This window comes from Microtus pennsylvanicus, chromosome 17 (assembly GCF_037038515.1).
Source record: "Microtus pennsylvanicus isolate mMicPen1 chromosome 17, mMicPen1.hap1, whole genome shotgun sequence".
NCBI classification, from domain to species: Eukaryota; Metazoa; Chordata; class Mammalia; order Rodentia; family Cricetidae; genus Microtus; species Microtus pennsylvanicus.
In genome coordinates, this window is record NC_134595.1 from 12,177,098 (window position 1) to 12,189,249 (window position 12,152).

General features: G+C 43.1%; 1 protein-coding gene across 13 annotated transcripts in view; it reads right to left on the reverse strand.

The window, feature by feature from the left end:
• Nucleotides 1-12,152, reverse strand: part of Fn1 (fibronectin 1) — a 65,696-nt gene that overhangs the window by 18,106 nt on the left and 35,438 nt on the right. For 7 of the 13 annotated variants that reach the window (XM_075951736.1, XM_075951741.1, XM_075951737.1 and 4 more), the window contains exons 24-32: nt 11,428-11,619; nt 9,896-10,168; nt 8,581-8,763; nt 6,643-6,732; nt 4,868-5,137; nt 3,691-3,807; nt 2,594-2,758; nt 1,590-1,745; nt 660-773 (exon numbers count right to left, since the gene is read on the reverse strand). In XM_075951736.1, the coding sequence (XP_075807851.1) occupies nt 660-773; nt 1,590-1,745; nt 2,594-2,758; nt 3,691-3,807; nt 4,868-5,137; nt 6,643-6,732; nt 8,581-8,763; nt 9,896-10,168; nt 11,428-11,619 (1,560 nt within the window). The remainder of the gene's footprint in view (nt 1-659; nt 774-1,589; nt 1,746-2,593; nt 2,759-3,690; nt 3,808-4,867; nt 5,138-6,642; nt 6,733-8,580; nt 8,764-9,895; nt 10,169-11,427; nt 11,620-12,152) is intronic. The other 6 variants (XM_075951742.1, XM_075951734.1, XM_075951740.1 and 3 more) reach the window with 1 other exon arrangement.

Consider the following 12,152-nt stretch of genomic DNA (forward strand, 5'->3'; position numbering starts at 1 on the left):
CCTTTGCGGGGGTTTAGATACTGAGTGTCACATTATTTATTACAACACAGGTGTGCGTGAGGTGTATAGACACTCGCAGAAGTCCCCACAAAGGAAATTTTCATTTATTTAAAGATATTCCATCAAGATTTGATTTTGCAACGTGAAATTAGTCTCACAGACCTGGATTTTCTGTATCTTGGAAATGGTAAAGTTGATTTTCAATGTCCATTCGGACTGCTATAATCTTTGTCTAACTCTTCTTTTTCCCCATCTCTATGAAGTATTTAGACTAAAATGCTGGTCCAGCCACAGTCCTCCAAACATAGCGGCTTCATGGGGTACTTTGGTCAACTTTACCACCCAGTCATAGAAAAAGTAGGTCCTAGAGAAATATTTTGTAGATTCGCTGAAGGCCAATGAGGCTTTGCTGAGGCTATTTGAGCAAAGGCGATTCAAAGCACAGAAGCTGTGGGCGGCAACACTATACTAGTTTTCCCTGCAAGCTCACTGTGTGGCAAGAAGGAAAAAATGGTTGCCAAGGGCTCATCTTAAGATACGAACCAACCAACATGCCTCCTTTCCCTGTATATAATGAATGGCAAAAGACATGTAGGGGGCACCCAGACACCCTAAAACAAAATGACTTTGGAAGTAGAAACGAAGTATTGGTTACGTACTGGTTACTGCAGTTTGAACCAGGGGCTGGCTTTCTCCGTTTTGATTCTGAGCATAGACACTAACCACATATTCCACTGTGGGTTGCAAGCCTTCAATAGTCATTTCTGTTTCATCTGCAAAGGAAGGAGAGGCAATTGCAGGTCTATAAAGCCACCCAAGCCACTCCCAAGAGAGCGTACTGAAAAGCAGATGTGCCCAATAATTGTGAAACACCTATTCCTCTTGGGAAAGCCAGAGCCTATTTCCTCTTGCGGAAACCTGTCTATTGGAAACAAAAGTTGAACATACTGGGGCTGGGGAGACAACTTAATCAAGAGTTCTATCAAACCCAGGCTGTGATACCCAGCACCACAGGAAACTGGATGCCTATAGTACTAGCTAGCACTTAGAAGGTGTAGACAAGAGGATCAGAAATTGAAGCTCAACCGTGGCTACATAGTGCATTCAAGCCCAGTATAGATTTCATGAGACCTTGTCTCAAAGAAAAAAAGAGCTTTAGCATACTGCAGTAAAATCATAGTCAAAAATAAGCTTTAAAACTTAACATGACGCCCCCAAATTAACGAGGCTATTCTTGAAGAAAAAAGAAAAAAACGAAAGAAATTAAATTGACCTTAAGAAATTGCCTTGAGATCATAATCTTAGAGTCATTTTATATAAGAAAAACATCAGGTCTAGAAGGATCTACAATGTAGTCCATCCTTCTCTTCCTGGTGACTAAAGATTTATGGAGTGTCCACACTACTATACGAAACTGTACAAAAAACAAAACAGAAATTCATGGACACTAAAACACGTCCTGTGAAGTGAGCTGGCAATATTGTCTATGGATGGGGACACCACACCACATTCCATAGAGGACACGTGAAATGAAACCTGCGCTCTTTCTCAGTTAATCTCGCTGGATGGGACACACTGGGTGTTCTTACCTGGACCAACAGTTTTAGACTGCGTTGGTCCTGGGACATTTTTGGGAGCGGTGGTCACTCTGTAACCGGTCACAGGAGAGCTTGAAGGCAGCCATCTGACACTAATGCTGTTGTCCTGAACATCGGTCACCTGCATCTGGGACGGCTTGTCAATTTCTGTAAGCAAACAAGAAAGCAGTGAGGTCCCAGTGTTTGGGAGCAGGACTGAGCAAGCCCTTGTCTTTAGTGCTAATGGGCATGCGTGTGAGCTTTGCTTCTATTAATGAATTGCAGATATTTCTTTTGACGAGAATAAAGGGTTAGGTTGAAGAAGGAAATGCACGAATCCAGAGAATATTACAACTACTTTAAACATGATTGTTTCATTCTGCAGACAAAACACTACATTTCAGGTGGGGCTGTGTCCTCTACCCAATCCACTCATTGAGTTATTTTTCTACAGGTATTTATGAATACTCTTTATGTCTTATGTCTATGGCAGACACATGGGGTGTAGCAGTTAAAAGCCCAAGACAAAAAGTGTCTGCTCTTGGGGTCTTCTTTGTACCTTTGACTCAAAATTCTGTCACTTGTAGGTGTTGTTAGCCACAGGCTTTTGCCATATTAAAAAAATAAATTAGGGCTGGGTGATGGTGGCGCACGCCTGTAATCCCAGCACTCGAGAGGCAGAGGCAGGCGGATCTCTGTGAGTTCGAGACCAGCCTGGTCTACAGAACTAGTTCCAGGACAGGCTCCAAAGTCACAGAGAAACCCTGTCTCGAAAAACCTAAATAAATAAATAAATAAATAAATAAATAAATAAATAAATAAATAAATTAGGGTTGAATGTGCAGTTCAGTGAAAGCACTTGTTTAACATATATGAGAAGCTGGGTTTGATTCCCAGCACCACTCAGAACTAAATGAAAATCAATTAATTTCACAGTGAAGCAAATGCCTCGGGAGAATACTGTGGTAACCGTCTTCGTAAATAACCCCGTGTCACCCCAGATGAGAAGTTTGTACCTGTTTGATAGTTGATGGAAACAGGCAGACTGCTGGCTGGACTGTCCCCACGGCCAGTGATAGCGTAGAGCGTGATGGTATAATCTGCTCCGGGTTTGATGTTGTTGATGGTAGCTGTAGATTTGCTCCCAGGCACCGTGAACTCCTGGACAGGGCTGTTCCCACCTGTATGAAAGGGGTTAGTGGAAACCTTAAGGACCCAGGAGTCACTCCAAATATCGGCACACTTAAGGCAGTATGTAAATCACTTCTGCTTGCAACTTGCCTGCCAAGGAGTGTTGTCTTCTACAGCCTGAACAGGTAAATGTACCTATGCATACAGCAAGGCCCGAGAAGTATATAAAAATCGGGAGAACGCTCAAGCTAATGTCATCTTGACATCCCTGGGTTAAAATGTCACTGAGTTGTAGATTAACAGGCAAAAGGGGAAAAAATTCCCAGGAATGAGCTCCCTAGTTAGTTGTACAATGGCAATTAGTCTGTCCTGAAATCATGTATATATAAGCAACACAATGAAGACTTGGTAGGGTGTACTTCTACATTTTTATGGGATTGCATGGGCAGTGTGTGTGTGTGTGTGTGTGTGTGTATAAAACAATAAGAAAACGAGGCCCAGAAACTGAGAGGGAGTGGTAGGAGAGGGGCATGGGAGGGCTTGGGAGATGAAAGGGAAGGAGGAAATGATGTAATTATATTTTTAATTGATCTTTTACAGAGAAAAAGGGGGCAAGAACATGGCTCACTCTACCTTAAATTGAATGAATAAATTGCATTCTTTTCAAAAGCATTAACAGAATATTTGGTAACTTTTGAGACCAGAGAAGAAAATATAAGATTTACCAATGACAATATTTGTGAATACATAAACTTTTTTCTCTCGGTTGTACTTTCTAGCTGTAAGGTATAAACCACTTCTACACTTCATTTGACAACCCATTGTTCATAGTTGCCATGTATTTGGGGGCAGAAAAAAAAAAAGAAAAAGCAGTTTTCTAAATGGACTTGCTTGCATCTAATCCCATACCCACTGCCAGGTTTCCAAGTTACCCACCCGGACCCTGATCCCGTCAGGGTGAAAGGGCACAAAATGAGCGCACCTGTCTCTCCGTAGGTGATCCTGTAGTAGCGCACAGAGACAGCAGGCGGTTCCCAGCTGATCAGCAGACTGGTCGGGGTGGAGGCAATGACTTCCAGGTCCCTCGGGATGTCAGAAACTAGAAAAGTCATAGGAAAACTTCACATCCAGAACTTCCAAAGTTCAGAATCACTCTTTGTTCTTTTCATTGAAAATTGTTACATTTCCTTCATACAAAAATATACACACTAAATTAGCAGAATTAAAAAAAAAATACAAGGAAGTCAAGGGCAGAGATTAAGGAGATTAGAATAGTGAATTCTTTTCCCCTCAACATTTTCTTTGGAAAATAATTTAAATCACAGAAAAGTTATAAAAACTGCAGTGGTGCTTGCCCACGCACCCTTAACTACGTGCTGTCTGAAAGTGGTGCTCACACGCACGCACGCATGCACGCCTGTTCACAGCCAAGACACAGATGACCGTGTAACAGACCTCCCAACCATGGTCACTGAAATCTCTCTATACTACAGACATCTAGTCCCCTAGGGTAGGGCTTGCCGCGTGTGGACAAAGTCCTCTGCGACACACTGCATCAATTCTGAGACAAGGTCTCACTGGATTGCATAGGCCAACTGAGCTCACAGCAGTGCAGAATGACCTTGACCTGTCCATCCTCCTGCCTCCACCTCCTGAGTATCTAGGGTTGCAAATCTGTACTAGTAAGCCCAAGTGTAAACCAGGTTACAGTAACTTTGGGACCATAATAATATGATTTTGAAGGAGAACTTATGGGCTGCGGAAGTCAGTTCTGGGTCAGTCTAGGCTATGAAACCAGGAAACACATAAAACCTGACCAGCAAAAGCACAAAAACATAGATAACTGAATCAGCTGAAAGTTTCTCAGAGTTAAAAAAAAAATATTACCTTTTTAAATGCATTCTGACACTGCCTCTCCTCCCCTTTTTTACCGAGATGGAATCTCTCTCATTTTATAGCTCTGGCTGGTCTAGAACTTACTCTACAGACCAAGTTGACCTCCAACTCAGAGATCACCTACCTCTGCCTCCCAAGTGCTGGGATCAAAAGCATGCATCACAATGCCTGGCCCGTCACTGCCCTTTCTGTGTCGAGGCCGACTTACAGACTACACAAAACCATACAAGGAATTTCTTCGCAGATTAAAAAAGCAAAATTACCTGTCGATTGCTGGCCAATCAGCGGGGAGCTCTCCTCTCTGCCATTAACAGCGATAATGCTGACAACATACTCAGTACCGGGTTTGAGGTCGGTGATGGTGAAAGAATTCCGAGAGGGAGGCATTCGTTCTTGCTTGGGTCTTCCAACAGCATGCTCGGCATGATAGCGAATTATGTAGCCAGTGATAGGTGCTCGAGGGGCCACCCAGTGCACAGTGAACGAGTTGGCGGTGATATCAGAAGTATCAAAACCAGTTGGAGAATCAAGACCTGTTTTTTTGTCCCATCCAAGGAGGGGAACAAAAGACAACAACCACCAGCTTAGACACAGAAAAAGATGCTGGGAAAAGCAACCTACCCGGTTACATGGTACCAAAAGTTGACCATAATCAGTTTGCATAGTCATTCATCTGTTTCCTTTTTCAAAGTAATTGAACAATATGCACAATTATAGTAGATTTCTACATAATACTTAATACTGATATTTTCAAGGGCTTGGCATTGTGCTTGATAGTATGTTGACTTGACATAAGCTAAAGTCTTTTTAGAGGAAGGAAACTCAGTTCACAAAATGCCTCTGTAAGATCAGAGTGTAAGCAAATCTGCAGGGCTTTTATTAGTGACTGACAGGGAAGGGCCGGAGGGCCCACCCTGTTGTGGGTGGTGCCATCCCTGGGCTGGTGGTCCTGGGTTCTCTGAGAAAGCAGGCTGAGCAAGCCAGAGGGAACAAGCCAGTATGCAGCACCCCTCCATGGCCTCTGCATCAGCTCCTGCCTCCAAGTTCCAAAACTGCTTAAGTTCCTTTCCTGCCTTCTTTCAGTGATGGAAGTGTAAACCAAATACTCTTTCCTCCCCAAACTGCTTTTGATATTCTGTCTCATCACAGCAATAGTAACCCCAACTAGGCCAGTATTCAAACATGTGTGTCAGCGCATCTCTTCGAGAAGAGCATTCTTGTATTTGGGTCTCAAAGTTGTTCTCTGAGCTGTATACGGGACTGAGAGGTCAACAGAAAAGTGATGATGCTCAACACAAGCCCTTCTAAACCTTAAAGACGCCACCACAGACAAGTTACTATGCACATATCCTTTTTAAGTGAGGATTTAGTACTTTTTGCTGCTCTTTCATTGAAGTACTGAGGATTGAACTCGGGTCCTCATGCACGCTAGGCTGTACCCTGGCTGTAGCACAAAAGTATAGTAGATGTTTTTTAAAAATTAACCACGTAGTGTCCATCTCATCCAGAATAATTTGAGCTCTCTGGGATTGCTAGCTAATTTCTGTTATAACATTCACTAATTCTATCAAGAATATACTCAAACCAAATTGTGATATCTTAGCTCCTGTTTGGCAGCAAACTGTAATACAAAACTGTACTTTGTTCGGAACTTGCTATGGTTGGACCATAGGTCATGAAACCAGAAAAGGGAGTTGTGAGAAGAGAAAAGGCTGCCTTCATAGGAAAGGATGAGGAGGGTCACAAAATATAGGTGAGAAGGTGCCACGAGAGCAGAAAGGGGCGGAACAGTATTACAGGGAGGACGGGGACCAGGAGGAGCAGCATGGGAACCGGGGCAGGGTTGGAAGAGGAAGACCCACAAACCATGTGAAAATAATGCAGTGAAACCCATTACCTGAACTCAAAAAAAAGAAGATTTTAAGTAATGTGCAACACCATAAAAGGTGAAGACATGTCTTTAGATTCATCGTATCATTTCCTCTTTAAAGCTGGTAGGTGAGAGCTACCTGAGAAGCACGTTGCCCGAAAGGCTCACCTGTTTTCTGTCTTCCTCGAAGAGGGGTGCTCTCATGCTTTTCGTAGACGCTGGAGACACTGACTAAGTATTCCGTCCCAGGCAGGAGATCTAAAGAGGCAAGTGGGGCTTGCTTTAAACTTGAAGGCATGAGAAAGCACAGCCCTCCCTGGACAACTCCATCTGATGAACTAGCCCAGCATTCAGTCCCATAGCCTACTTGTAGCGAAGTGAGCATCTATGCCTAGAGACACCTGTGGTTAAGGGTCACCTTTTCCTGTGCCTCTTTAATGCCCTCAGTGCTGCCTATATGAACGCGATTCAGTCAAGTGTAGCTATGGCGCACTGATTCCTCTTCCATCCGTTTGCAAGCAACTGACAGAAGTTTCGAGATCCATCACAGCAACCCTATAAGGCTGTTTGCAACTTCCATGCTATATGATGTATATTAAATATTAAGTATATATTTAAATGTACAGTGTGGACAAAATGGCACATGTCCTTGTGGGGCGATTGATGTGTTCAAGATAATGAACATGTCTAGACCTCTGGGCTCACTATACTGCTCCAAGCTGCTCAATGATTAAACTGGGATAATAATGACTTCTCTAAGAGGGAGTTATTTTAAGGTCATGTAGCACTGAGACTCTTAAGATACACAGTTAACACGTGACAGGGTTTAGCTAAACTGGAGCCAACATGTGATTCAGGGTCCAGTACCCTGGGTGATGTGATCCCTAGTGACTGAAATGGCCCCGTGGCCACAGTCAAGCAAGTGACTGGATGTTCTGGTCCTCAATGAAAAAGCAAGGTCGGTCATGCCTGGCTGCCTTTTTGTATTTCATTTTCTGAGACACAGATGAATAAGATAGGCTGTTTTCTGGTCACTATTAAGGGACAGACTTGACTGTAACTCCTTTCCTCTTACATGGAACCTTACATATCTTACCACAACATGTGTATTTGGAGCACAGCTCATGCTGCAACCTCTTGCTTTCTTTAATACAAAATATCTCTTCTTAAAGGGTAGGAACTGGGAAGAGACAATTTCTATAAACTGTCTATTTAAGGGGCTGGAGAGACGGTTCAGTGGTTAAGAGCACCGACTACTCTTCCAGAGGACCTAGGTTTAACTACCAGCACCCATACAGCCGTTCACAACGGTCTGAAATTGCAGTTTCAGGGCGCCTGAAACTTCCCATGGCAAAACACCAATGCACATTTTTTAAATTTTTTTAACAAAATCAATAACAACAATAAAAAATGCCTATTTAAGCCGGGCGATGGTGGCGCATGCCTTTAATCCCAGCACTCGGGAGTCAGAGGCAGGCGGATCTCTGTGAGTTCGAGACCAGCCTGGTCTACAGAGCTAGTTCCAGGACAGGCTCCAAAGCCACAGAGAAACCCTGTCTCGAAAAAAAAAAAAAAAACGCCTATTTAATGTCAGTTGTTTTGTAAGCTCTCAACCTTCTGGGAAATTCTGCGAACAGAAGTTTTCTGACTTATGAACTAAACTCCTGCCTCGTTCCACACAAAACCTTGATCTAACTCCCTCCCCGGCCCAAGTAGCCAGTCATTGTTTCTAGTATCTCCTGCTGATGCTATCACACAAAAAAGGACAACAAAATAGATGTGTGGATGCCATCTTTCCTATTCTTTCCTTAGTTACAGAATTCACCTGCTATTCACTTATTCTTGTGCATGTATGTGGAAGACTGTGCAGACTGTGTCTGAAGCCTTGGGACTTCACCGATAGCGTTTTCTATGATGACTTACAGAGATCAAACGTTTGCCACACCAGTGGAAACACTGCATCTCTCCCAATTTACAGAATTGCCCGCTAAGCCTGACTAATATGTCGCTCAGCTACGCGCTCCTCTTAGCTGCTCCTCCGGGGCAGCAGAACCCATTCCTTCTGCTCCGTAGGTATCTACCACATGTGTACACTTGGGGGCTTACTTGTTAGAACCACCATATTGCTTGAAGAGGCAACGGACACCTCCGCCACGTCCTCCTCATTTTTCACAGGTGAGTATCGCACCAAGAAGCTGGATAGCTGGATGGACGGAGGTGGGGCCCAAGAGACACGAATATTGTCTGGACCAATATTGGTGAATCGCAGATCAGTGGGAGGAGGGACAGCTGATTTCAAATAAGAAGGAAGATTAAGTTAGTGTAGTTTTATAATTAAAGCTAAGGAAAGAAACATCTGAAAAGGTAAAAACCAGTATTTCATGCACAATAGAAAACATTCATAATCATGCAAATAGTCTAATCTAATCTAATCTAATCTAATCTAAATCATGATACACTACTGTTAAAAAGTATAATGCTATACAGAATAATGTTAGGCCCCTTTAACCTTTCTGTCATTATCAATGCATTTTAAAGAATATTGATAATTTTAACCTATTTTCAAATAGGTTTTTTCTGGTTTCTTTTTTTTCTTTTCTTTTCTTTTTTTTTAAGTGCAATAATACCACAAAAGATTTCTATCCCACCCAGGCTGAAGGGGCTTAAGTCGCCACACAGCAGACAGACATAGCAGTACTTTCCAAAGAAACACATGCACACAGACAAAAAAGACAAGGGGTCCTCAATCTCCCCAGAGTGAGATATCTACAAACTACTGCATTACCATAATTGCACTCAGTGAACTCTACTTACAAGTGAGGGGTTCATGCACAGGGGTTCTCAGCATGTTTCTTACCATGCAGGGCAGAGAACCTTTGCGATGTTGCATGCTGGTCTCCGGACTGTGGTTAAAGAGGAGTTTCCTTACCTTGCATAACAGCATAATTTAGAAGGCCCTCTGGCTTACATCCTTCTACCTCTAAAACCTCCCTTCCATTCCACCCTCATTCTGGATGGGTGTTTTATGGCTAAAGGAACGTGGGAGCTTATCAAAAAGTAAAAGGAGACACACAGTGAGTGCTTCATTTTAGAGGTGTGTCTTAGTATTAATCGGTGCTCACCATATAGCTTGGTATTCATACTTTAAAAAGAAACAGCTCAAGGCCTGCAAATTTTATCTACTTTGTCTCTAGATTTTTCTAGCTTCTTATCTCTTTGTGGTTCGAATGAGACTGCACGAGGCTACTTGTATTTGTTCTCATTTGATTGGTTTACTGTGTTCCTTATCTCTCTGGAGGTGCCCCATCTTCATCTCCGTGGCCAATCCGGCTTCTCCTTGGAAACATCCAGATTTAACCAGAGTGGCTGAGCAGCATGCAACACCATCCATGTCTCAAACAGAGAAGATTTCAAGATTCACCCGTTTGCTGTGTCAGTGTAGTAGGGGCACTCTCTCCGCCATTAATGAGAGTGATAACGCTGATGTCATAGTCAATGCCGGGTTCCAGCCCTGTCACTGTGTAGTATCCTACTGAGGAGTCCACAAAATCTTCAAAAATAGGGATACCTTCTCCTGTCGCAACTACTGTGATGCGGTACCCAATAATGGTGGAAGAGTTTAGCGGGGTCCACCTCAGGCCGATGGTTGAATCGGTTATATCAACAAAGCTTAGGTCAGTGAGCTGGGGCACCTCTATTGAGTTACAAAGCGAAGAGGAGGCAAAAGGAAAGTAGAGGCAAAAAAATAAATAAAGCAGTGTACATCAGGTGACCAGTAGTAAAACTGACAGAATGGTAAAGCAATGATGGTAATATGCAACGTGTCCCGGATTATTTGAAAAGACTTCCCAAGCATCATGAATAACTTGCTTCCCTGGGAGAGTAAAGCAGGTCACTGATTCTTTCAGGGACTTTCATGCATTTAGAAAATGCCCCTGAATGGTACCGTTTTAACTGAAGTTCGAAAAAAAAAAAGATCATAAACACATTCACAATATCAGAACCATTCTCAGAACTTAGACATAATATCTGCAAGAGATACCAGCAATGTTGAGGGAAAAGAACCCAAAACCTTTGGTAAGAAAATGAAATCTTACAAAGTTTTTTTTTGTTTTTTTTTAAATGGCTGGTTAATTGATTTGTTTTCCATACCATGGTGACATTAGGTTGAGAATGTACCACTAAAAGCACGGTCAGCCCAGGCCAGCCAACCTGGAGCCCATGCCTCTGCCAACATCGTAATTTACCTAACTTAATTAGTATTCATAAATGCATATCAAAATCATGCAGAGGGGAACAGAATCTGCCCAGTGCTTTCAATCTACCAAAGACTTGGGGCAAACAATGAACCTATCCCTAGATAGGCATTTGGGATAGTGTTCTTTAGTTCAGAAGAAAGAAGGCCCTGTAGGAGTGGCCTTTGCTTCTTCCTTTCTGTCTTTCACCCCACTTCCAATTTGCAAAAAGATTTGATGCCGCAAGGTGAAGAATTGGACTGTCAACCACGTGTACTTCTGTGCTCACATATGGAGATGAAAACTGTTTTCTAGTAACTGTTGGAGGTGGATACGGATTGTAAAATCAGGCACGAATGTCCCGGTGGGATGCATTTACCACATTACTTTTAGCCTGTCGGCACTGGGTACAGACACACGACACTGTTTAGTAGTCTTCTCACGTGAGCAAACAGTACAGAGTTAATGCCGTGGCTGCACTCGTTCCAAACCCATGGCAACAGACAGCATCCCAGGGAAGCACAGATAGTGAAGCAGAGGCAACAGCAAAGCCTTCGTCCAAACAGCTGTGTTGGCTTCATGGTTCTGGAGAGCCCACTGGGAGGTTGGCATGAGATCCCAACTCCATCTGACACACTCAGCTATCTGGGATTAAGATGCTAATACCCACTGCTACTGCCCCTGCCGCTCTGAGGATAACAGCTTATTTTCCTGTTACCTGGGATGATGGTGTCAGAGATAGGGGCGCTTTCCTTGTCATCTTTGACAGTGTAAACACTGACATTGTACTCCATGCCAGGATTCAGGTTTTCAAAAGTGCAGGAGTTCTGGTCGGCGCGAACCACTTCTTCCAGAGAGCTTCCCAGCTGCCCTTTCGTGGGCGTTGTGGTTATTCTGTAGCCAGTGATATCTGGAGAAGAAGTTGCCATACTTCTAAATTTCATACATTTATGACCCAGGGTATATTACACTATACACCCGTGATGAACCCATGGAGGTGGGACAAAGAGACGGGACAATAGCTTGTACCAACAGTCAGGAAGGAGGAATTAGTTTTAACGTTTACCCACTCTGCAAAGTGAAGACTAGTCCATAGCAACTTGTGATGTATTTAAAAATAACTAGGTGAGTCTGAGGGTCTCCAGCACATAGAAATGATTGTCTGAGAAGGAAATGCTAAATTTGATCATTCCACATTGTATCCACTGGGTGACCTAACAGTACTCTACATATGTACAAATGTGTTATTACAAAATAACACGATGGGATCTTTGACAAAGACAAGGCAATCTCAGATAGAGAAGTGATGGCCCAAGACTTTCCTGTCTTCAAATTCCAGCCTCCTTCCACACTCCATTCTACTTTTCCTTAATGGGGCCTGGAGGAAAGGTGAGGAATAGTCTACTTTTTCTGACAACTATGAGATGGATTTCCACCTAAGAA